Raw genomic sequence first — 27,454 nt, 5'->3', positions numbered from 1 at the left:
TTTGTGTTGTTAACCAAATTCTCAGGTCAGTGATAACCCTTTTTTAACTTTTGTTTAATTTACAAAAAAAAACTGTACAAAAGCCAATACTTACATATTCAGAACACTTAATTTAAGAAAGCTTACCCGCAAATGCATTTTTTGGATGAGTGGCAAGACCCAACCAATATCGATCATTTATCAATTGGAACCAGTTGGTCATACCAATTGTAGAAAGAAACCTCTCTAAACTGCCTTTCAAAAATATTCCACAAATCTCAAATCCCACCACCATCGCGTCTGTGATGTCAAAAAATATTCATATGTATTAGGAATATTACACCTCTCCGCTTTTCTAGCATGTACATCAAAGATTGACTTAGCCTCCTTTTGCTCCACCAGATCAATTTAGTTTAAATGGCCTCAATAATTTTAAAGCAACTCTGATTAATATATTGGACTAATACTAAAGAACTACAAAAATTGAAACAATGTTACCCCTTTTGCCAACAAAATCCTATCATGCAAGCGGACGAACTGGCAGACGCCATTGAGAGCGACGGCACTGCTATTGCAGACCATGCTGTACGTATGGTACTACTCGAGCTTAAAATAGAGGATTTGGAGAACAGGTCGCGCAGGGCTAACATCCGTATTCGTGGCTTGGCAGAATCCTTACAGATCTTTCTGCTGCGGCCCTGGACCTGTTCTCATGCCTCCTTCCTTAAGTGGAGGTCTCCCTATTACGCATGGACCGTATCCATAGGGGGCTAGGCCGCCCCAAAGGCCCTGATATATCCATGCACTACCTGGAGATGAGAGAAGATTCTACAAGCGGGTCGGAATGTATCTCCCCTTCCAGGGAACCTCAACGCTGATCTGGTCCCCTCCACTCTGGAACAGAGACATAATATGAGACCGGTCACTCTCGACTTGCAAAAAGCTCAACTCCGCTATAGATGGGGCTTCCCCTTTAATCTGCAGTTTCAAATCCGCTCCGAACTGTATGTGGTACATACACCCTCAGAAGCCATGGAGATCCTCCACCGGGAGAATATCCCATATGATGAACACGCACAAGAGACACCGCTCTCACCCTCCGAAACCGGGATGATATGCTTCCTCCATAGTCCGAATGGACGTGATATGACTCTTCTATTTCCCCCTATAGCCTTCTGAGGCTAGTTACTTGGAACTATACTCGGGCGGGGATGCCATAACCCTGTTGGGACTTTCTGTTTCTCAATCCTAGCTGATGCTACTCATGCCTATTTTTGTGTATTGGTTTACTCTGGAACTGTTTATTTCTTCTGGACTTTCCGGACACTTTTCCCAGCCATGGACTTTATTGTTCCTCCTCCATCTGAATGATTCTGCTAGCAGTTCTACGGGATGGATTTTCGTGCTCAACATTACCAGTGTCCTGCTGCATCCTGCCATATATCTCCTGACTAACTCCTGAATGTGGTCTACTGTACTTGATTCTTCCTCCTTTCCCCTCTCTTGCATTCCTTCTTTTTCTTTCTTGCATCTCCCTTTTCTTTCCCTCCTTCCCACTCCTTCTTCTCCTGATCCTTTTACCTACCCTTTGACTTATTTTCTTAGTTTTCTGGCTCTTCCTCTCCCCCACTCCTATTTCTTTACCACTCTCCCACAGACCACAATGGGTTTTCACCTGCCTTTGAGTTTTCCTGGTGGGATGGACTATCATGTTGCCCTACGCTATTGGGTTGTGTCTGACTTTGAGGGATATGGTTATTGTTGCCCTCCTACTGTTTGTCATCCCATGTGTTCTTATATATATTTTTTTGTTTTCTGCTTTCCCCTTGTGTGTCTGGTCTTCCCCCTCTTGGTCTTGGTATCTTATTGTTTATTTTCCTTGGCCGATGTCCTGTATTTCTACTTCTACTCCTTGTCTCTTCCTTTATCTGGTGTTACTGTTATACTTCATATGCTTTTTCTTGATTTGTGCCAATGTGTCGTATTATTTCTCATAATGTTCAGGGACAGAATTCCCCGGTTAAGCGGAAAAAAGCCTTCCTTGATTACCTCAAACACTGCCCTGATATTATTGGTCTCCAGGAGACCCATTTTACAGTTACCTCCTTCCCCAAATTTCTGCATGCTAAATACTCCTGAAGTTTTATGGCTTCCCAATCCACCAAATCGAGAGGGGTTATAACCCTTTTACACAATGATTTCCCTTTTACGCTCCAGTCCTCATTTTCTTAAACAACAACGAAGAAATGTAAGAATGAATCGCACTCACCACGGATAATCCCAAGAACAACGATCCTTTAATGCATGGATGGTAATAGCAAAGTCTTACAGGAAGATAATTTCCATCAAGCGGGGAGTGAGAGCAGCCGCTCTCGAGACGCAGGGGCACACAGGTAGTCAGAACGACGCTTCTTCCGGCCAGGTGTATGTGAATGCGACATACACCTGGCCGGAAGAAGCGTCGTTCTGACACAAAACTAGTCGCCTCCTACCTGTGTGCCCCTGCGTCTCGAGAGTGGCTGCTCTCACTCCCCGCTTGATGGAAATTATCTTCCTGTAAGACTTTGCTATTACCATCCATGCATTAAAGGATCGTTGTTCTTGGGAATATCCGTGGAGAGTGCGATTCATTCTTACATTTCTTCCTCGTTGTCTATGCAAGTCTCGAACTAACCGGCTCTCGCTGGGTTGAAGCCACACCACACACTCCCCTACCATATAGCAGCATGTGTCCTTGTTACAGCAGCCCTGTTCCATACCTGTTTCTACGGCTACTCCATTGCTCTGCAGTGCCTGGACGCTATCCCGTTGTCTTGTATAGTGTCCTCATATTCTTAACCTGAGGGACACTTTCTTATTTTGGAGGGCCTTCTTCAGGAGAAGGAAAGTATGCATTGTTAACTCTTATGCTCCAAATGATGGTTCCCCTTCCCTTTTTTGTCCGCTTGGCAACCAGGCTGCAATCTCTCACCTATGACATCTTGCTCTAGACGGGCGATTTCAACATGGTCGGCAATGGAATGCTCAACAGGTCACACAACGCTGGTTGTACAACACTCGTTAACAGTTTGCTAATCTTGACATGGCTGATGTATGGCAGGAAGATAATTTGGCTCAAAGGGGCTACATATATTATTCTCCTGCTCATTGTCTCTACACTCGCATAGATTGGATTTGAACTAATACTGTTTCTCTCACATCTCTTCTGTATGCCAGACACATCTCGTGTCTCGTGCCTGGTTTCATCATGATATAGTTATGGCTCATTTCCAATTTGGGGGACCCTGCTCCACCCCTTATACGTGGTGCCTTAAAGGGGTACTCCGGTGGAAAACTTTTTTTTAAATCAACTGGTGCCAGAAAGTTAAACAGATTAGTAAATTACTTCTATTAAAAAATCTATCTATCTGACTACTTTACTATAAACACTTCTTCCTCCACGGATACTGGATGGGTCTGGATGGCACACAAAGCTTATGTCAGAGGGAAACTCCTTTCTCTTGCCTCCAAATTAAAGAAAGACCGGATGAAGGATCAGGCTACTCTTGCACATAAGATCCCACGGTTGGTGACTGCCCATCAGCTATCTCCCTCGCTGTACATTCTCCAGGCTCTCCAGGCCACAAAACTGCAACTTGATGCGGTTCTCTCTGATCGTAACGAGAAGGCCCTGCGGTGGACTCAAACCATCTATTACAAATGGGCTAATAAGCCCGACCGTCTTCTTGCCTCTATGCTTAAGCAGAGGCAGAAACTTAACAGAGTACACAGAATACAACTTAAGCCAGGTGTACCTACCTCTGACCCATCCAGGATTTACGAGGTCTTTCACTCCTTTTACTCTTCTCTGTATAAAACGCCTTCTTCTCCTCCTTCTTCCACTTCTATTTCTGATTATTTGAGTTCTATTTAACTTCCTACTCTCTATTCTTCCAACAGGGACTCTCTTAATTCTCCTGTCACCGCTGAGAAGGTTGCTGATGCCATTGCTCATTTGAAACTAGGTAAGGTGCCGGGCCCAGATGGCCTATCCGCCCTTTATTACAAAAAGTTTGAACCGATCCTTACACCCTATATTATTTCCTATTGTAGTCAGTTGCTATATGGTTCCCATATGCCCCCTGAATCCCTAATGTGTCTATTGTTGTTATCCCTAAGCCAAACAAGGATCTCCTTCTCCCCTCAAATTATCGTCCTATTTCCCTTATTAATTTGGACTCCAAGATTTTCACCTTCATTCTTGCCAAACGCCTCAATGCTATATTGCCGAGCCTCGTTCATAATCTGGTTTCACAGTAACCAGATTAAGGTATGCTAGATTATAGCAGTGCAGTAAAATTATTTGCAGCACAGTGATTTACTGCAATGCACTCTACTATAATCTAATAAGAATTGGTGGCGGACTCAGGGGCAGATCCAGCAGAGGGGTCCAGGCCTTGAGCTGTGTAAGGGGCCCCACAATTTATGATGGCAGCCCTGCATATTCAGAGCCAGTAACCACTCCTTTTATTTAACCAATGAAGGAGAATTTTAATTTTTTTAAATAAAAAAAATACTTTATAATAACAGAAAGTAAGGTATTTCATACGACTTAAATATTAGCAGATGGAAGATTAATAAAAAAAAATGGATAGGGGAAAAGTTTTTATTTCATTGGAGTTCCCTGCTTTAAGATTGTTTGTACAATAATATCTTATTTGGGGTCTATTTACACATACAGTATCTTACGCATTTTTGATGGGCAGGATTTAACGCTGCAGATTTCAAATAATTAGACACAACATCAAATTTGCAGTTTCATATCCTGCGGCTCAAATATGTGCAGCAAACTGTACATGTGAATAGACCCTTAAACTTACTGATACATACCCTAATATTGTGCAGGTCTCCTTCATGCTGCCAAACCAACTGTGTAATCTATCGGGGTATGGACTCCGCAAGGCCTTTGAAGGTATCCTGTAGTATCTGCCACCAAGATATTAGCTGCTGTTAGCCGTAGCTGTTGTATTTTTGATATGAAGTGACCAAAAGTCAGCAAATCTGGACTGTATTTTTTTTCAAGTTAAAAGGGTAGTCCAGTGGAAATTATTATTATTTTTTTTTTTTCAATCAACTGGTGCCAGAAAGTTAAACAGATTTGGAAATTACTTCTATTAAAAATTCTTAATCCTTCTAGTACTTATTAGCTGCTGAATACTACAGAGGAAATGGTTTTCTTTTTGGAACACAGAGCTCTCTGCTGAATCACAAGCACAGTGCTCTCTGCTGACATCTCTGTCCATTTTAAGAACTGTCCAGAGTAGGAGAAAATCCCCATAGCAAACATATGCTGCTCTGGACAGTTCCTAAAATGGACAGAGATGTCAACAGAGAGCACTTAAAGAAATCTGTTTAACTTTCTGGCACCAGTTGATTAAAAAATAAATAAATAAATAAAAAGTTTTCCACCGGAATACCCCTTTATTGCAATCTTAAAGGTAATTCTTTTTTTTTTTTTTTTTTTTTTTTTTTTAAATGGGAAACTTTTATCAGGGAATGTGCTTATGTTTATACATTCATTAAAAAAATGGAAAAATTTTTTCAATAATTTTTAATGCTCATAGTGGACTTTTACCTGCAATATTTTGATTGCATACACTAAACAATGCTGTGCTGTAGCAGTACAGGCTGCATACATTTCCCAACATTGTTTAACCCCTTAAAGGTGTACTCCACCCCTGGCATCTTATCCCCTATCCAAAGGATAGGGGATAAGATGTTAGATCGCCGCGGTCCCGCTGCTGGGGACCCCGGGGATCGCCGCTGCGGCACCCTGCCATCATTACTGCACAGAGCGAGCTGTGCGTAATGACGGGCGATACAGGGGCTGGAGCAGCGTGACGTCATGGCTTCGCTCCTCATTACATCACGGCCCGTCCCCTTAATGCAAGTCTATGGCAGGGGGCGTGACGACCGCCACGCCCCCTCCCATAGACTTGTACTGATGGGGGCGGGCCGTGACGTCACGAGGGGCGGAGCCGTGACGTAACGATGCTCCGGCCCCTGTATTGCCCGTCATTACGCGCAGAGCGATCTCGCTCTGCGCAGTAATGATAGCGGGGTGCTGCAGCAGCGATCCCCGGGGTCCCCAGCAGCGAAACCCCGGCGATCTGACATCTTATTCCCTATCCTTTGGATTGGGGATAAGATGTCTAGGGGCGGAGTACCCCTTTAAGGACACAGCTCAATTTCACCTTAAGGACGCAGCCTTTTTTTTTTTTTTGCAAATCTGACCACTGTCACTTTAAGTATTAATAACTCTGGGATGCTTTTACCTTTCATTCTCATTCCGAGATAGTTTTTTCGTGACATATTCTACTTTAACATAGTGGTAAATTTTCGTCATCCTTACTTGGTGAAAAATCCCCAAATTTCATGAAAATTTTTAAAATTTAGCATTTTTCTAACTTTCAAACTCTCTGCTTGTAAGGAAAATGGATATTTCAAATAAATTATATATTGATTCACAAATACAATGGGGGAGATTTATCAAAGTTGTCTATGTCCCGCATCAATATAGACCAAACTACAGAGCGTGAGGCTGGTCTATTGTGTGCCTAATTTATCAAAAGGCGCAGGGCTCTTGATAAATTCTGTGCACAAACTTCATGATCTATGCTTTAGACTGTATTTAAATCTGCTCCAGCATGGTCTGACATTTCGGCGTACTTTCAGCTGAAAAGTTGCTTTTGATAAATTCAGCACCAATGCATTTTTCCATCTAAAATAGACTAGAATGCATCATGCTCTAAAAATCTCTAAAGCAAAAGTTGCGGAAAAGTAGCACATATTTAGACTGCGCCTTTCTGTGCGACAAATTTAGACAGGAAAAAACAGTCTAAATCCTTTGATAAATCTCCCCCAATGTGTCTACTTTGTGTTTCCATTATAAAGTTGACATGTTTTTACTTTTTGAAAACATTAGAGGGCTTCAAAGTATAGCAGCAATTTTCAAAACTTTCACTAATATTTCAAAATCAGAATTTTTCAGGTACCAGTTAAGTTTGAAGTGGATTAGAAACTACACCCCTCAAAGTATTCAAAATGACATTCAAAAAGTTTGTTAACCCTTTAGGTGTTTCACAAGAATAGCAGCAAAGTGGAGGAGAAAAATCTAAATCTGCATTTTTTACACTAATATGTTCTTGTAGCCCCATTTTTTTTTTTCATTTTTAAAAGTGGTATAAGGAGAAAAAGGCCCGCAAATTGTGTAGCCCAATTTCTCTTGAGTATTGAAATACCTCATATGTTGACATAAAGTGCTCTGCAGGCTCACAACATGGCTCAAGAGGGAAAGAGCAACTGTGGGATTTTGTAAAACGAATTTTGCTGTCATGGTTTTTGGGGGCCATGTTGCATTTAGGAAGCCCCCATGGTGCCAGAACAGCAAAAAAAAACAAAAAAAACACATGGCATACTATTTTGGAAACTACACCCCTCAGGGAACATAACAAGGGGTATATTGAGCCTTAACACCTCACAGGTGTTTCAAAACTTTGCGTTGAAGTTGGACGTGAAAATGGAAAATTTGATTTTTAACACAAACATGATGGTGTTACCTCCAATTTTTTTTTAGAATGGGTAATAGGAGAAAATGGACCACAAAATTTAAAGCCCAATTTCTCTGGATTAGGAAAATGCCCCATATGTGGACGTTAAGTGCTCTGCTGGTGCACTACAGGTCTCAGAACAGAAGGAGCGCCATTGGTCTTTTGGAGAGAGAATTTTGCTAAAATTGAAGTCGGGGCCCATGTGTATTTACAAACCTCTGATTTTGCCAGAACAGCAGAAACCCCCCACATGTGACATCATTTTGGAAACAACACCCCTCCAGGAATGTAACAAGGGTTATAGTGAGTATTTAAACCTCTCAGATTTTTTGAACAATGGGCCATAAAAGTGAAAAATTTGATTTTTAACACTAAAATGATGGTGTTAATCCAAAGTTTTCATTTTCACATGGTGAAATAGGAGAAAATGGACCCCGAAATTTGAAGCCCAATTTCTCCTGATTAAGAAAACGCCCCATATGTGGATGTTAAGTGCTCTGCTGGCACACTATAGGTCTCAGAACAGAAGGAGCGCCATTTGACTTTTGGAGAGAGAATTTTGCTGGAATTGAAGTCAGGGCCATGTGCATTTACAAACCTGCCATGGAGCCAGAACAGCAGAAACCCCCCACATGTTGCACCAGTTTGGAAACTACACCCCTTACATTGAGTACTTACACCTTACAAGTTTTTTGAACAGTGGGCCGTAAAAGTGAAAGAATTGATTAACCTACATTAACCAACATTAACCACAAAATTTGTAGCCCAATTTCTTCAGAATAAGGAAATACCCCATATAAGGGTATATAGCACTATGTGGGTGCAAAACAGGGCTTAAGAGTGAGACAGCACCGATGAGCTTTGAGGCCTAAAGTGGTGTTTCACACTGCAATGGTTGAGGTTACATAGTTACATAGTTACATAGTTAATTTGATTTTTCAGACTATATTGATAATGTTACCCCAAATGTTTCATTTTCACATGGGGTAATAGGGCAAAAGGCCCCCAAAATTTGTAGTGCAATTTTGCCTGAGAAAGAAAATACCCCATATGTGGATTTAAAGTGCTCTGCGGGCACACTGCAATGCCCAGAATAGAAGGAGCGCCATTGGGCTTTTGAAGTGAAAAGTTTGTTGGAATTGAAGTCGGGGGCCATGTGCGTTTACAAAGCCCCCATGTGCAAGAATAGCAGTAACCCCACACATGTGACACAATTTTAGAAACTACACCCCTCAAGGAACGTAACAAGGGTTATAGTGAGTACTTACACCTCACATGTTTTTTGAACAGTGGGCCGTAAAAGTTATAGAATTGATTAACCTACATTAACCAACATTAACCACAAAATTTGTAGCCCAATTTCTTCAGAATAAGGAAATACCCCATATAAGGGTATATAGCACTATGTGGGTGCAAAACAGGGCTTAAGAGTGAGACAGCACCGATGAGCTTTGAGGCCTAAAGTGGTGCTTCACACTGCAATGGTTGAGGTTACATAGTTACATAGTTAGTACGGTCGAAAAAAGACATATGTCCATCAAGTTCAACCAGAGAATTAAGGGGTAGGGGTGTGGCGCGATATTGGGGAAGGGATGGGATTTTATATTTCTTCATAAGCATTAATGTTATTTTGTTCCATGAATGTATCTAATCCTGTTCTAAAGCTGTTAATTGTTCCTGCTGTGACCAGTTCCTGAGGTAGACCGTTCCATAAATTCACAGTCCTCACGGTAAAGAAGGTGTGTCGCCCCTTGAGACTAAACTAGGTTCTGACATAAAATAAAAATAAAAAAATAAAAAAAGGCAAGTGACCACAATTTTGAAACTACACCCTTCAAGGAAGATAACAAGGGGTACAGTGAGTAATTACACCTCACAGTTTTTTTATTTTTTTTTAAAGTGGGCCATAAATTGAAAATTTTTATTTTTTTACACTAAAATGCTGGGGTTACCCAATTTTTTACATTTTCAAAAGGGGTAATTGGAGAAATTGGGTTACAAATTTTGGAGGGATTTTTCTCCTTACTACAACAACAAGGCTAAGAAGTCATAGAGGTTTGTTTGCATTTGTGGTCTATGGCATATCAGTAGCTAACGGTTACATACATTCAGAGGAAAATACAAAAATGAAACACCCACATGTGACACCATTACAGAAAGTACCCACCCTGAGGAATGGGTATAGGGATAAAGAGGACATTTTTAACGCACGGGTGTTTCCTAAATTTATTTTCCAGGAATGGATGAAGGGTAGCTTTTTAAAATTGCAATTTTCAACCTATGCTCTGCTTCATCTTTATGGGAACAACTAACATGTGACTCCGAATTGTCGCCTGGAAATACGACAGAGCTCATGAGGGAGAACTCTTCACATTTGAGGCCAATGTTTGTTACGGACAAAACAGTTACATACATTCAGAGGAAAATACAAGAAAGGAACACCCACATGTGAGCCTATTACAAACAGTACACCCCCAAGGGAAGGTGTATAGGGATGAAGTGGAGATTTGAAACAGACGGGCATTTCCTAAATTTATTTTCCAGTAATGGATGAAGTGTACTATGCGGGGGGGGGGGGGGGGGGATGAAAATTGCAATTTTAATACTGATATGCCAATTCCCAGAATGATGATCCAGAGTATAGCCGAAAGTAAAAATGATGCCGGCCCCAAACCCTATGCTCTGAATCATCATTTTGGGAATGTGATGTGTGTGGCCGTCCCTAACCTGTTACCTCAAATGCGCACCCCGCTCAGGTGGGGAGAAAGCGCTGCGCATTTGAGGCAACTGCAAACCCCCAATGCTGTTGACTCTGTGTTGTCCCATGACCCATTTTGTTTTTTTGGGGGGGTGAATATCGGGTGTATTGGCAAAGAGGTTTTTTTTTCTTTTTCTTTTAGGGGGGTGGGGTGTTTTGGGTTTAAATTTGGAAGACAATGTACTCTGGACTGGTAAATTGGAGTCAAATTCTGGGGAATGAAAATCAGGTGAAAGGATTAAAAATTTAGAACTCCATGGAAGTGTGATACTCCCTGAAGCAGTTTTTAATGCAGATGCCGGGATGATCGGGGCAAGTGTCGCACTGAGTGGTGGTGTCCTTCCGAATACCCCTCTTGCGACACACTCTGCATTTTTCTGGGATCTTCCCTTCTTTCCAGTGTGGGGGGACCTCACTTGGAAAGTGTTGGCTGGGGATGATACGGGGGCCCACAGTTCTAGAGGTGCTCTGACCCGCTCTTCGGCGGTCACCAAAGATGAGGGCCTTTAGAACTTCCTCTTGAAACTGCAGAAATGTCCCTGTGTTTCCAGCATGCTGGGACAGTACAAAAGAGTTATACATGGCATACCTGTACCATGTAGACCGCAACTTTTTGTACCATGCCCGTGTATTACGCATGTCATTATATGGCTTGAGGACTTGATCAGAAAGATCAACTCCCCCCATACCCCCATATACTGATTGTAGTCCAGAATACAATCGGGCTTGAGGACCGGTCCCCTTGGTACCTCACACAGGGACAGGGGTGCTGCCGTTCCCATGAATTGTGGACAGCATAAGGACATGCCTCTTGTCCTAATACCGGACCAGCAACAGGTTTTCAGGGAAAAAGGCACCGGACTCACCCCGGGGGATAGGAATTTGTAGGGGATAGGAAGGAAGGCCTCTTTGATTCTTCTGGACTGTCCCACAAACGAGCGTGGATCTGGCAGCGAGGGATGTGAAGAGAGGGATACTAGTATAAAAGTTTTCCACGTAAAGGTGGTAACCTTTATCTAGCAATGGGTGCAAATGGGCCAAAATGATTTTCCCGCTAACACCCAGAGTGGGGGGACATTTTGGGGGTTCAATACGGGAATCTCGTCCCTCACACAACATAAACTAGAAGGTGTACCCTGAGGTACTCTAGCAAAGTTTATGCATCTTCACGCCATACTGCGCTCGCTTGGTTGGGATGTATTGCCGGAAGCTGAGTCTCTCCTTAAAGCTCATGAGAGACTCATCAATAGGGACCTCCCTTCCAGGGACATAGGCCTCCCAAAATTTGGGGGGGGACATGCCGCATTATCAGCATAATGCGCCATATTGGAGAGTGGGGTCTGGTAAAGGACGTCCCCACTCCAATATTGCCTGACACTGTTTTTTTTAAACCAGGCCCATATGCAGCACGAGGCCCCAAAATGTCCTCATTTCGGCTGCATCGACTGGGAACCAGCCATTGGGCCTAGCCAAAAGTGAGCCCGAGTTTGCGGCGACGAACTGTTGGGCATACAGGTTCGTCTGGTCAACCATCAGATTGACAAAGTCGTCACTGAAAAAAACCTGAAATAGTCAATTTCAGTGAACACGACAATGTCAATCTTGATTCCTAAGTCGCCAACAAACTCAGGAATCACAGGCTCGTGGTCAGCTGGCTGAGTCCAGACAAGTTCTCCGGTACGGGGCACCAGTGAACTTGGCTGGGGGGCTTGACTAGTATGAGTGCCAGAGGGGGACTCATACTAGCACAGGGTCAGGAGCAGAGGAGGTTTGCGGTCCCGCATGGCGGCGTCACCGCCGCTTTGGTGGCTCATCATCAGAACTAGATGATGAGGAGGTCTAGGAAATAAGGAAGATAGAGTCTTCCTCGTCCTCTGAGGTGCTTTCAGTGTTGGAGGCAAGTATGGCATATGCCTCCTCTGCTGAAAACACCCTGCGAGCCATTTCCCTACTCTAATTGGGGGTTAAGTGTATATATGTGAGGGGAAAAACTTTGTGTATGTTTTGTGTGTGGTGTGGTGCGATACTACCTCCCTAACAGAAAAAATATAAACTTTATTTTTTTTTTTTTAAAAAGGACTTGTAGCGCAAAAAAAGCCCTGTGCCAAAAATTTTTTTTTTACCCAATTAGTGATGTGTGTACCTAATCACTGATTAGCGCTTGGTGGCGGAAGTGGGCACAGAAGACAATGGGGGGGGGGGGTGTCAGGTCACTCAGCCCAGAACAGTGGCTGGTGGAACGTACTCAGACCCCCACACAAAATACCCAAAAAATAAAATAATAAAACGCTAAACCCCGAAAAAATGCACCCACCTGAACCAAAAAAAAAAAACATTGACAGCGGTGGGGCAGGCTGCACACAGAGGTATGGTCCGTCCACACAGCACAGGCCTGCTACTGGTGGCATGGACCACCTATAAGTGCAAAAAATAAAAAAGCCACTATAACCCGAAAAAGTGCCTGCACCTCAAAAAAAAAATCTGAAAATCTGATCAGTAGACAGAGAAGGAGTATGTGATGAATATACATGAGCGACCATTTTATTAAGGAACACATAAGAAATTCACAAATAAAATGAATTATATGAAGAACATAACCCTTGCTGTGTAAAATGTCACTTATTCTTACACAATTTGTACAAAGACATGGTAAAAGAGCATTAAAAATGTATCTAAAAGCCTGTTGAATGGAAGTACTACTAATTTAAGAAAATCTGATTAAAAATATGACAGGGAATTTTCTGTCATAATACTCTCAAGTCCTCTTATGACTTCTTGTTATAAGCTGATTATGAAAATCTACTCACAAAATATATTCACGTTTCCTGAGAAAAGACGTGTCAGGCTAATAAGTAATTAACCACCAGCTATCTGGCCTGAAAGGAAAGCTATGAACAGCAGCTTCCCCCAGTAGGTGACCTTGACAAATGGGGCTTAGATCTCATTGCAGTGCAGACACTGAGGACAAAACATGTATTTTTAGGTAAAGCTGAATTAACCTAGGTTGTGACTATGTTTGGGCTCTCCATTCAGAAAATATGCTTGGCGTTTCTCCTGACATATACAATGAAACCTCTCTCAGAAGACCACACAAAAATGGAATGAAAAGAGGTCTTTTATTAGAAATGGTTTTCTCAAAGAGAGAGAATTGCCACTATGCATAATGTTTGGTGTATTTATCACAAGACGTCTGGTGTGGAAAAGAGATGTTCTTCTTAAAGGGGTACTCCGGTGGAATTTTTTTTTTTAAATCAACTGGTGCCAGTAAGTTAAACAGATTTGTAAATTACTTCTATTAAAAATTCTTAATCCTTCCTGTACTTATTAGCGGCTATATATTACAGAGGAAATTCTTTTCTTTTTCGATTTCTTTTCTGTCCATTTTATGAACAGCATATGTTTGATATGGGGATTTTATCCTGCTCGGGACAGTTCCTAAAATGGACAGAGGTGTCAGCAGAGAGCACTGTGCTCGTGACAGAAATATAATCCAAAAAGAAAAGCATTTCCTCTGTAGTATACAGCCGCTAATAAGTACTGGAAGGATTAAGATTTTTTAATAGAAGTAATTTACAAATCTGTTTAACTTTCTGGCATCAGTTGATTTAAAAAAAAAAAAAAGGTTTCCACCGGAGTACCCCTTTAAGGAGGTTTGTGTAACCTATCCATAAACTTTCAATAATCAGATGTATGCCAACAGAGTATCATCAATTTACCATATATTTTCCTAATAAACACTTTTGCCTGAATGGTATAAACAGTATGATACTAATATATGTAACTTTATAAATCAGTTTCCTCATCCAGCCTGATTTAGTTGTCTGGAGGATTAACCCCTTAAGGACGCAGGGTTTTTCCATTTTTTGCTTTTTATTTTTTTCCTCATCACTTTATAAAAATCATAACGCTTTCAATTTTACACCTACTGACCCATATGAGGGCTTATTTTTTGCGCCACGAATTGTACTTTTTAATGACATCAATCAAAACATAAGGCGAAACCAGAAAAAAAAATATTTGTGGGGCAAAATTAAAAAAACAAACACCATTTTGTAACTTTTGGGGGCTTCCGATTCTATGCAGTACACTTTTCGGTAAAAAATGGCAACATATCTTTATTCTGTAGGTCCATACGGTTACAAGGATATCTGATTTATATAGGTTTTAGTTTATTTTATATAACTACATGCACCAAAAGCATTTAGTATGTGTAAAATTGTCATCTTCTGACCCCTATAACTTTTTAAATTTTTCCGTATATGGGGATATATGAGGGCTCATGCTAACGTTTTTATCAGTACCATTTTTGTTTTGATGGGACTTTTTGATAGCTTTTTATAAATTTGGATTTTTTTTTACGTGTACGCCATTGAGCGTGCGGTTTAATTAACATTATAAATGTAGCAAAGACACTTTTGGAAAAAGCTGCACTTGCCCACGGTTTTGATTGCCAGCAAGACGATCTTTATTTTCGGTGTCAACCAGCATGGCATATGAATCGTTGGACGTGTGGGGAGCGAGACGACTAGTTTCACAGCATGACTAGTTTCACGTCAGTACAGACACTTCTTCCGGTCAGCAGTAGGTCATTCTGTGGTAGATAAGGTGCTTATATACAGGAAAGTGATGATTTAGTTCATATGAAATACAAGTACAAAACAAACTATTTTTAAAAACACATTCCTTATTTTTCAAATACTATAAATACAATACAATACAATACAAATACAAATAAAACGAGAGGTAGGAAAACAAAAATAGACAGAAGATATGTGAAATTAAAGAAAGGAGGAGAGGTCGTTTCTCTCATTTAACCCTAGCGGGCCCAAGGCCTGCAAATGCATAATCCATTGTCCCTCTCTACGGAGCAAATGGGTATGACGATCCTCTCCTGCTGAAACATTTTCTATTCTTTCCAGGCTGGCAAACTTAAAATGTTCTATATTATTTTGATGATGTTGTTTCATATGTGCAATAAAACGCGTTGCGCCTTTGCCGGTCTGGAGTGAATAGAGATGTTTTACGTATGCTTGTGCATAATTTTCTTTTTGTTTTTCCAACATAATAAAAATAGCATTTGCAAATTAATGAGTACACAACATATGTGCTTTGACAGGAAATAAATTGGTTCCAAAAAATTGTTTCACCTCCAAGAATAAAATTTTGCTTTCCTAAGTTTAATTTGCAATATTTTCAATTTTTACAGGGAAAATTCCCTTTTGGGGTGGACATAGTGAGCCAATTTTCCTTTTTCCTTTGAGCTGTATGTTTTTCCTTTTTTATCACGTCACCCACAGTTTTTGTGCGCCGAAAGGTGATGATGGGTCATTCCTTTGCACATTCATGTAGTTCGGGATCATGTTCAAAAGTGAACCAATTATTAAGAATGCTTTTCTTTATTGTTTGTTCATTTTTTCTGGGTTGTATATAACAGATGTTTCCTTCTTTTTTTCTATCTTTTTTGCTGCTTGATTTGTTATTCTTTCTGGGTAACCACGTTCGAACAATCTGTCACGTAGATCTTTTAATTGATGTTTGAAGGTTTCAGGGTTACTGTTGATTCTCTTCAATCTTAAAGGACATCTGCAGCATTACAAACACTTATCCCCTATCCTCAAGATAGGGGATAAGTGTTTGATCGCGGGGGGTCCGAACGCTGGGGCCCCCGACGATCTCCTGCGTGCCAGCCGCAGCATGACGTTGCGGCCGGCACACCTCCTCCATACATCTCTATGGGAGAGGCGGGGAGGCAGCATTCGTGCCTCCCCGCATCCCCCATAGAACTGTATGGGGACGGGGAGGAGACGGGGCTTCACCGTCGACCTCTAGGTCGACGCTACGGGCCTTAGCGCTCACCATGAGCGCTAATGGCGGCGCACCGTTAGGGAGATTGGGGGGGGGGGTCCCAGTGGTATGACCCCCCACGATCAAACACTTATCCCCTATCCTGTGCAGCAGGGAATCTTTTGCTATGGTTTTGCGATGCCCAGATGTAACCAGAGTATTTTTCACTATTTCTAATCTTACGTCTAAAAAATCTACACATTTCCCTCCATAGCAGCTTGTAAATAGCATATTCATACTATTAATGGTATTCAGATACTGTACAAAAAGGTTGAATTCTGTCTTGTCGCCTTCCCAAAAAATCAATATATCATTCACATCCACATACACGTTTTAAAAATAGTTTGTTATGCACTTCTGTTTCATATGAACTAAATCATCACTTACCTGTATATAAGCCCCTTCCCTACAACAGAATGACGTACTGCTGACCGAAAGAAGCGTCTATACTGAGGTGAAACTAGTCATCATCCTGTGGTACGCACCTGAGAGCATATTCAACGATTCATATGCCATGCTGGTTGACACCGAAAATAAAGATCGTCTTGCTGGCAATCAAAACAAGTTTTGCATCTTGTTTACACAAGCTAGTACCCCCTCGCCCATACATCGGAGAAACAATCCTAACATTCTGATAGATGTTTCCTGTGAATGTGGAAGTCATTACAGCTGCAGTGCTTGATTGCCATAGCTTTCATTAGCATTTGTTAACATAACATTTTTATAGTTCGGACTTTTACGCACACGGCGACACCACATATGTTTATTTTTATAATTTTTTTTTTTAATGGGAATAGGGGGGAATAGCATTTATTAACTATTTTTTTACACTTTTTTTTTTTGCAATCTTATAGCCTTTATAGGGGACTATAACATGCAATACCTTGATTGCAGACACTGATCAATGCTATGCCATAGCATTGCATTGATCAGTGTTATCAGTGCTCTGCTGCTCCACCCTGGATCTCAGGCATGGAGCAGCAGAGCGACGATCGGACGGTGGGAGACAAGGTAAGAAGCCTCCCGCTGTCCTCTCAGCTGTTCGGGACGCTGCAATTTCACTGCGGTGGTCTCAAACAGCCAACTGAGCTAAACGGCAACGCTTTTCTCCCGTTTTAGACGCAGCGGTCAACTTTGATTGCGGTCTCTAAAAGGTTAATACCGGACATCAGCTCGATCGGTGATTAGCCGTGGGTCCTGACTGCTGATTGCAACCGGGACCTGCCGGGTATGAAGCACGCTTAGCTCCTTAGCGGGCTTTACATGACGAGAGCCGGCCAAGAGTGTAAATATACGCTCGTTGTCAATAAGGGGTTAAGAATGAAAGAAACTGGAGTTGTTCTAAAGAAATTTGGGAAATTCAAATGTAGTATTTCTTATTTAATCCTAAATAAAATGTCTTGAGTTGAACATGAAAGCTTTTATATCAAAGTCATTGATATAACAATTTCCTTTTGTAATGAGGGTTTGTTTCAGCACATATAAATCACAGGAGGAAGAAATGTTTTTCTAGAAGGGAAGTCATTGGGGGAAACTGCGATGATAACAGCAGTGATAATGTGCATTGTCAGGGCTGCTATTTGTTATCAGCTATGTGCTCTAGTTCATAGTGAGACATTCGCTCATGATGCCCAAATTCCTAAGTAGATCATGTGATTCTCAATATTTCATATAGAATATAACCATATAGTTACATTACCTTATCACAGTGGTCTGAGTCATAGTTGAGTCCAATGCCACAGTCATCTGTAATTTCTGATAAATCTTCATCATCAAATTCCTCCAAACTGATGTCTTGCGATGGCCTAGTTAGAAGAAGAGCGATGACAACTTGTCAGTATCCAGGGCAGTGACATTGTGCAGCAGGAGATAACAGAAGATATATTTTATCAGAAATAAAAGCTGGCAGTTCTTCAACTGCAACACATTGGGTGGAATTTATCAAAAACGGTATAAAGGAAAAGTTGACCTGGTGCCCATAGCAACCAATCAGATTGCTTCTTTAATTTTCAAAAAGGCCTCTGAAAAATGAAAGTATCAATCTGGTTGTTAAGGGCAACTGGTCAACATTTCCTCTGCACAGGTTTTAATAAATATAAATATAATACATATAAAAATATATTCAATCTACCGGGATTCACCGGGCATCACCAACTCTATAGAAACAGTTCAGTAAGTTTCCTCTGCATTAAGAAACAGGATTTGCTAAGTCTCCATTTGTTTATAAAAGCCTGTCAACGCAAATGTGAATGGCTGGTCCATCACTAATGGATGTTTCTCGTGCTTTCCTTCAGGACAGTCATTGATGGCTTTCCACTGAAGTATAGAAAGCAGGAGGGGAGCCAGTGCACAAAAACAATATGGTGAAAGTAGAAGCCATTAATAGTAGTAAGAAGCTGGATGTAGTCATTACCAATTTAAGAAATGATAAAGTGTTAAAGGGCATAATTTACAAATAGGTCACATAAAACATAACATTAGAGAATCAAAAAAACACCAGGGGCAATGTAGCAAGCAGTAGCATTTAAACAGGAGTAGAGATGGGCAAACGTTTCAAAAGCTGGTTTTAGCAGGTTTACTAAACGTTGTTCCAAACCTGAACTTTACCAAAAGCCCTTAAAGGGCTACTCCGGCGCTTAGACATCTTATCCCCTATCCTGTCACGCCCCCTCCCATAGGCTTGCCTTGAGGGGGCTCCGGCTCCGTGATCGACAGTAATCATCTACTCCCGCTCTTCTCATCTACTCCCGTTCTTCTGCAGGCAGCGACGCCCCCTCCGCTTGATTGATGGGCCGCGTCATTGTTCCGCTCACTGAACAGACGGAGCAGAGTGATGACGCGGCCCATCAATCAAGCGGAGGGGGCGTCGCTCCCGGCCAAAGAACGGGAGTAGGTGACAACTTACGGCGGTGGCGGTGACTAGTTTATAACTTCATATCTTCATCATCCCTGGGGGCAGGAGCATCCCCCGGGAATGGTGAAAATAAAGATTTTACCCTATATAACGCTTTGCCAAGCGTTATATAGGGTAAAATCTGATGATTGGTTCCCTTTAAGTACCAGAGCGTTTTTTTGCACATCTGATCACTGTCACTTTAAGCATTAATAACTCTGGGATGCTTTTACCTTTCATTCTGATTCCGAGAATGTTTTTTGTGACATATTCTACTTTATATTAGTGGTAAATTTTCGTCGATACGTGCATCATTTCTTGGTGAAAAATTCCATAATTTCATGAAATATTACAAAATTTTGCTTTTTTTTTTACTTTGAGGCTCTCTGCTTGAAAGGAAAATGGACATCAAATAAATTATATATTGATTCACATATACAATATGTCTACTTTATATTTGCATCATGAAGTTCACATGTTTTTACTTTTTGTAGACTTTAGAGTACTTCAAAGTATAGCAGCAATTTTCCAATTTTTCACAAAATTTTCAAAATCGGAATTTTTCAGGGACCAGTTCAGTTTTGAAGTGGATTTGAAGGGCCTTCATGTTAGAAATGCCCCATAAATGACCCCCTTATAAAAACTGTACCTCTCAAAGTATTCAAAATGACATTCAGAAAGTGTGTTAACCCTTTAGGTGTTTCACAGGAATAGCAGCAAAGTGAAGGAGAAAATTCAAAATCTTCATTTTTTTACACTTGCATGTTCTTGTAGACCCAGTATTTGAATTTTTACAAGGAGAGAAAACTCCCAAATTTGTAACCCAATTTCTCTCGAGTAAGGGAATACCTCATATGTGTATGTCAAGTGCTCTGCGGGTGCACTAGAGGGCTCAGAAGGGAAGGAGCGACAGTGGGATTTTGGAGTGAGTGAGTTTTTTTTTTCAGAGTGAGTTTTTCTGAAATGGTTTTTGGGGGGCATGTTACATTTAGGAAGCCCCTATGGTGCCAGAACAGCAAAAAAAAACAAAAAAAAAAAACACATGGCATACTATTTTGGAAACTACACCCCTCAAGGAACATAACAAGGAGTGCAGTAAGCCTTAAAGGGGTATTGCGGTGGAAAACTTTTTTTTCTTTTAAATCAACTGGTGCCAGATTTAAACAGATTTGTAAATTACTTCTATTAAAAAATCGTATTCCTTCCAGTACTTATTAGCTGCTGAATACTACAGAGGAAATTATTTTCTTTTTGGAACATAGTGCTCTTTGTTGATATCACGACCACAGTGCTCTCTGCTGACATCTCTGTCCATTTTAGGAACTGTCCAGAGCAGCATATGTTTTCTATGGGGATTTTCTCCTACTCTGGACAGTTCTTAAAATGGACAGAGATGTCAGCAGAGAGCACTGTGGTCATGATGTCAGCAGAGAGCTCTGTGTTCCAAAAAGAAAATAATTTCCTCTGTAGTATTCAGCAGCTAATAAGTACTGGAAGGATTAAGATTTTTAATATAAGTAATTTACAAATCAGAGATTTGCAAGAGCAGGTGTAGCACCAGGCACTACCTTTGCCACATAGCCCAGAGGATGCACGGTGTAACAAGTGCAGTTGTGACCTTCGTGCTGACGTATACTGCTATGTGGAGGTGCTGACTATGTCCAAGCATACTGATATCGCAAATTGAATGCACGTGCGAGAGAACATCTCCATTCTTTCCGATCAGGCAAGGGGTCGCTTTGCTTTCTCGCCCATATGAATGAATGTCATGGCGGTAATAGCGAGGGTCTCAAATTTGCCGGTAGAGAATATTCCCGCAGGCACAGATAAACACGCCTACCTATTACGCCGGGAGGCGTTCTGGATCATTAGGCTTAAAGCCATGGGCCCGACGGGAATGAACGACAAACAAGATCTGTCAGCTTTTCTGTGAATCGGCTACCTTTGTAAGGTGTTTTTTTATTGTATGCACTATATGTATGTATTACGGTCACCACGCCCCCTACCTTTTTTTTTAGACTGTATAAATACTTACCCACCTGAGTAGGTAGGCGGACACCTTATTGGCCGGAAGAAGCGTCAAACCGTGACGCAAAACTAGTCGCCTCTGGTGGTGTGCCCCCGCGTCTTGAGAGCGGCTGCTCTCGCTCCCCACGTGAAGTGACCGTATTTTATGTTCCACTTTGCCAGTGTGAATAAAGGACGATAATTTATATTCTGCTACTGGATGGTGAGTGCGACTTCTTTTGTCTTCGTATAAACTCCGTAATTTACAAATCTGTTTCGCTTTCTGGCACCAGTTGATTAAAAAAAAAAGAAAGTTTTCCACTGGAGTACCCCTTTAACACCCCACAGGTGTTTGACAACTTTTCATAAAAGTTGGATGTGTAAATAAAAAAATGTATCCACTAAAATGCTAGTTTTCCCCAAAATTTTACATTTTTTCAAGGGGAAATAGGAGAAAATGCCCCCCCAAATTTGTAACCACATTTCTTCTGAGTACTAAGTATCCCCATGTGTGGACGTCAAGTGCTCTGCGGGCGAACTACAATGCTCAGAAGAGAAGGAGCGAGAGAGAATTTGTTTGGAATGGAAGTCGGGCCCCCCAAAATGTCCCATGCCCCCCGGAGGCACATTGGTAGCAAAACACTGAGTTAGGTAACAAACTCTATGTTTCAAATCCAGTGTGCCTTCAGCTGTTGCAAAACTACAACTCTCAGCATGCACTGACAGCCAAAGGGCATACTGAGCGTTGTAGTTTTGCAACAGCTGGAGGCACACTACTACAGCTCCCAGCAAGCCTTTGGCTGTCCATGCATGCTGGGAGTTGTAGTTATGCAACAGCTGGAGGCACAATTTTTCATAACTACATAATTACAACTCCCAGCATGCCCAGACACGTGTCTCAGGAACCGACCAGTTTAAAAGCAAATCCCCATAGCAAACCCCTTCTAAACTGGGCGGTACCCGAGACAAGTGTCATCAGAGAGCACTTAGACAGAAAAGAACAACCTTAACTTCAGCTCATAAGTACTGAAAGGATTAAGATTTTTTAATAGAAGTAATTTACAAATCTGTTTAACTTTCTGTAGCCAGTTGATATATAAAAAAAAGTTTTTTCCTGGATAACCCCTTTAATCCTCCTGTCACAGGGCCCTTGTGGGAGGGTAGGATATAAAACAATATATAGTATAATATAAAATAGAGAAAATATTTTGATTTACATCATTCAAGAACTCTGGCATTCAGTACAGAAGTTGCTATGAAGGTACGTCGCTGCGAGCTGTGCGCATGCGCTGTATACTCGTACATTGTGGCAGCTCTCGGCCTAGCTCATAGAGTAGGGGGAGCGGCCGCAATGTGTGCGAGTACACTGGGCACGCGCAGCGACTCGCACATTGCTTCAGTGTGTCTGCACGTAGCGGCGTATTGCCGCTCCAAGCAGGCACATGTAAAGGCACCATACAGAGGTTCTTCAGCGGTGCATCTGCAGCGTAAAATATACTGTCTGAACATCTGAAAAAGGTTTTGCACTGACAGAACAGATGCAGAACACTCTCTGCAGTGCTGTGTAACCCCTTAAGCCCATTTTCATCTTAAAGGGGTACTCCGGTGGAAATTTTTTTTTTTTTTTTTTTTTTTTTAAAATCAACTGGTGCCAGAAAGTTAAACAGATTTGTAAATTACTTATTTTTATTTAAAAGACTTTTTATTTAAAAAATGGGAAAGGGGGTGTTTTAATTTGTTATTGGGGGGTGGGGGGCGTTCGTTAGATTTTTCTAATACCGTACTTTTTTATAGGTCCTCCTAAAGAGCTTTAAAAAAAATGTATTTAATTGCTTATACAGATCATCCCAATGTATCACTTTAATAGGTGCTCTTCACTGTTCTATACTAGCCGATCTACATTGACAGGCACAAAGGCTTCTGGCTGCCATGGTAACTGATCAGCACCCCACAATTGTGTTGCAGGATGCCAATCAGAGGTCTGACAGATGCGGCTCCTGTCAAACAAACTCATAAATTGTGTGATTGCTATTGATTGTGGCATTTAGGAGGGTTAAATGACCAGCATCAACGTGATCTCTGGTGTTGGTCATTGACAGTGACTTTCCGCAGCTGATGGGAGCCGGCAACCATTGTGTATGAAGTAAGGTCAGATCCTGACACTCTTACAACCCCCAGCATGCATCCACTTTACATATTCGCCGGATGTCGCGGATATAACATGTACTAGCCCTGACTAGTTGCTAATTTAGTAAAATTGGAACAGTGGGGGAGATAATCAAAATTGCCTAATGCTCTTGTTGCCCAAAGTTACCAATCACAGCTCAGCTTTCATTTTACCAGAGCAATTTAAGAAATGAAAGCTGAGCCGTGATTGGTTGCTAAAGAAACAAAGGCAGTTTTTCTTTTAGACAGTTTTGATTATCTCCCTTAGTGTTCCTTGCTTTACCACAGACTATGTGTTTCTTAAAACATGGGGACTAATTACAGTCATTATCACGCCTGTCTGTAAAATGTTGTGACTGGAGCGCAGTAGTCAGAAACTACTGCAAGAAGAAAATGCAATGTTTCCACAACTGTAAATATAAAGCACTGTGCTATCTTGTATCTTACAACCCTTTCCTAACTTCCATAGCGAGAATGTTTTTTTTTGTTGCTGATGTAGATGAACAATTTTTTACATGGTTGCTGTGAATTATATATATTGTTTGTGCAGATACACAATTCCTGAAACTTCACAGTAGTTTGGAGTAGCCGTATTAGTCCAGTGGGGCTAATGCAAAATCATAGAATGTTGCAGAATTTTGCACAGTAATACCTTTTTTTATTGGACTACTAGCTGAATACCCGGCATTGCCCGATTTTTCCTTCCTCATCCTTGTTGGGGAGGAAAATCAACAAAGGAGGAAGCTTTTGACTTCAAATCCCATCCCCATATATTGTTGTTCTATCCCAACCCCATATCCCGTCCTCATACCCGGACCTCCTATCCTGTCCTCCTATTCCGACCACCTATCCTGACGCTTTTAGAGAGTCCCCTGAGTTCTCCCGCTGGCTTATCTGATTCATTGTCAGCTTCGCTGCTTCCCTTACCCCTATCCCCCCCTTCCCTGTGTTCTCCCTTGTCCGCCTTCCCCTCCTTGCTCCCTTCCCCTTGTCTCTTCCCCCCTGGTTTGTGCTTCTTCTTGTCTTTCTGTACTACTCTTGGTCTTCTTGCCAGTCTACTCCTGTCTTTTCTTTTTTGCAAATTGATATTGGGGTATGTTTTTGCCGCTTGATACCGTATAGTCTGGGATAGATGTCCATATAGGCGGCGACTGTTCACCATTGGCTTATTTTTCTATCGCCAATGTTGTTTATTGGTGACATTTGTGTCTTTTGATTTTGTGTTTCTTATGCAATAAACATTGATTTACCACTAAAATCACCTTAAACTTTCAAATTTTTACATATACAGGGCTGTATGAGGGTTAATTTTCTGCACCGTCAACTGTAGTTTTGTCTATATTTGACTCTTTAGTCGCTTTTTATTAATTATTTTTGAAATGTGATGTGACAAAAAGCAGCAATTTTCGACTTTTTTTTTTTTTTTACATTTATGCCGCTCACCTTACGTGTGCATTGACATTATAGTTTGGACATTTACGCATACTGCGATACCAAATATGTTTATTTAGAATCGCATTTGGTATTTGAAAAATTTAGTATTTTGAAAAGGGATGATTTACATTTTCATAGGGGACGGTCTTTTTCACATTTTTGTTTACACTTTTTATGTCTCCATCGGGGACTATCTATAGAAATCCTTAGATTGCAGACACTGAACAGTGCTATGCATAGGTATAGAACTGATCAGTATTATCTGCAATCTACTTCTCTGGTCTGCTTGATGCCAGACTAGAGAAGAAGACATTGAGAGAGCGCCGGAGGCAGGTGAGGGGACCTCTGGCCACCATCTTGGATGACTGGATCCCAGTGGCTGTGCCGTCGTCGATCCGATCATTCATTTAAACGCCAGCCTTGCTGCAGATGGCATGATCTGTATTGATCATGACATCTGAGGGGTTAATGGCGGACATCAGCATGTTCACCATTACCAGCGGGTCCCTATCTGCTGAAAGCAAGCAGGACCTGCCAAGCATGATGCGAGACATGTACAGGACATAAATGTACGTCCTGGTGAGTTAAGTACCAAGACACCAAGACGTACATTTATGTCCTGTGTCGTTAAGGGGTTAACAGATTAATATTTGTATACATATGGGCAAGTGTTCAGTGTTTGTAATAAGATACTATTATAATTAGCTGTTATCCTGTGCCATACTGGTATTCTTCCTTGTAAAATCTCTACAACAATGTCATAGTACTGCCATGTGTTTTTTATAGATTTTAATAATAATATTATTTTTAAGGAGAATTTGAACTCTTGTGTTCTTGTGGTGTAAAATTGATACTCAGTTTGTCTCTATGGTAAATGTAGTGAGGACCTCACATGTTCAGATATAGTCACTATGACATTACATAAAGGTATTTACTTAGTATATGTGGGACAGTATTTTGTAGAGACAAGCTTTTGGGAATTCTTCCATTTAAAAAAAAAAAAATAAAAGGCGAGAACTACGGAAAGCTTGTCTATACAAAATACTATTGGTCCAATAAAAAACATTTCACAAGATTCTGCAACATTCTATGATTGAGCATTTTAAAATTTAACTCCCGTTGCTCAAGAATTTTTACATTTTTTACACACACAAAAAAGTGTATGTTTGTGACTTTTTTTTAGGTGTTTGCTAAATGCAAAAAATGCTAAAAATTGGGGACCAATGTTAAATTCCCCTTATGTACTCTTCCAGTCTTTTCTCTTGCAAGCTCAGTAATCACAGCCACAAATATAGAAAGTATATACCTTTTCAGCTGTTTAGTTGTCCAACAGGCATGTGACAGATACATATTTTTAAAGGGGAATCTGTGTGATACCCTAACTATGGAGGATTCCCATCTATGACGTGCATAGGCCCTGAAAAGCATGGGATGTTAAAGTTTTACTATTTGCCCTGAAAAAATTGCTGAAACAGTATAGTAAAATATTTATCTTTCAAAAAACTGTATTAATCAAAAAGATAACAAAACCAATAACATATTTTGCTACTGTAACTCTCCCTAATGGTTCTCAATTATTTGTAGAGATTTGCAACAACTATGTTGGTGCTTTTCAAAAAATATCTCTTTGTCCACTTTGAAACCACTGTAAGTGCTCAAATAAATCTAAAATAAAAGCTGAAACTAATCTTGACAACTGTGTTAATTGATTCTGCAGGAATGTACCTGTCTCCTACTTAGGGCTTGTTCAATCGGCTGAATGTCCACTTTTAGCAGGCTCTGCAGGTATTGACGGCGGTAAGACTGTGTGGAATTCCATCCAATGAATGAACATGTTCTACCTTTGGGAGATGAACAACTTTCTGCAGACTGAATTTGGCCATGGAAAATCTGCAGTGTGCACAGAGCAGCAGAATCCGAATGAAAACAATGGGACAGATTTCCACAGAAGAATTCTGTCAGTGGAATGTCCACAGTGGGAACAAGCCCTTATAAACCCTACTTCTTCCGAATCCACCCCAAGTACTGAGACATACGTGGTCAGTACGGGTAAGGCTAGGCTGTCTCTGCTTTTGTGTTTATTTTCATACACTTTTTTCTATCTATTTCTCCTAGTAACATACTTTATAAGGATAAAAAAAAGACATGTACATCCATCCAGTACAGCCTATTACCCTATGGGGTTGATCCAGAGGAAAGCAAAAAACAAAAACCATGAGGTAAGAGACAATTTTCCGTATTTAGAGAGAAAAATGCCTTCTTGACGCAAAATCAGAATGAATCCTTGGTTCAACAACCCCCAGATTCTAATGACTATAACCTTTAACATTATTACTCTCCAGAAATGCATCCAGGCTCCCTTTTAACACTTTTTAACTATTGTAAACCCAACATGTTTTGTCAGTTTGTGCGCCAGAATCTGGCGCATTGCACCAGAAAGCCTGTCTGCGCCAGAATTCTGTCTCATTGCCACAGAATTCTGTCTGCGACAGAAATGAGAAACCCAACAAACTCTCCATTCTACTGAGAAAACCCGAAAAGGGGGCGTGTCTGTCTGGGAAACGGGCGTGGTCAAGAAAAGGGGCGTGTACCTGACATTTTCACAAAAATCCTACATATTTACTAAGGTTTCCACAGAAAATGTGGTGGATTGAAGCTGAAGAAAAATCCACAGATCAGAGCATGTGTAAAATAAAGCGAAATGTAGGGAAAGCTTAGTAAATACTGTGGATGAAATGTTTTAGGGAATTAAAACCCACAAAGAAACCTACACCCCACTCTTAG

General features: G+C 41.0%; 1 protein-coding gene across 1 annotated transcript in view; it reads right to left on the bottom strand.

Annotated features, from left to right (window-relative positions):
- The window catches only part of MAPK8IP2 (mitogen-activated protein kinase 8 interacting protein 2), a 78,686-nt gene that overhangs the window by 24,687 nt on the left and 26,545 nt on the right, over positions 1-27,454 (bottom strand). The window contains exon 2 of the mRNA XM_056573016.1: positions 17,870-17,975. Within this exon, the coding sequence (XP_056428991.1) occupies positions 17,870-17,975 (106 nt within the window). The remainder of the gene's footprint in view (positions 1-17,869; positions 17,976-27,454) is intronic.

The sequence above is a fragment of the Hyla sarda genome, chromosome 4 (genome assembly GCF_029499605.1).
Source record: "Hyla sarda isolate aHylSar1 chromosome 4, aHylSar1.hap1, whole genome shotgun sequence".
NCBI classification, from domain to species: Eukaryota; Metazoa; Chordata; class Amphibia; order Anura; family Hylidae; genus Hyla; species Hyla sarda.
The sequence above is the reverse complement of the archived record's forward strand: the minus strand, read 5'-3'. Positions and strand labels throughout refer to the sequence as shown.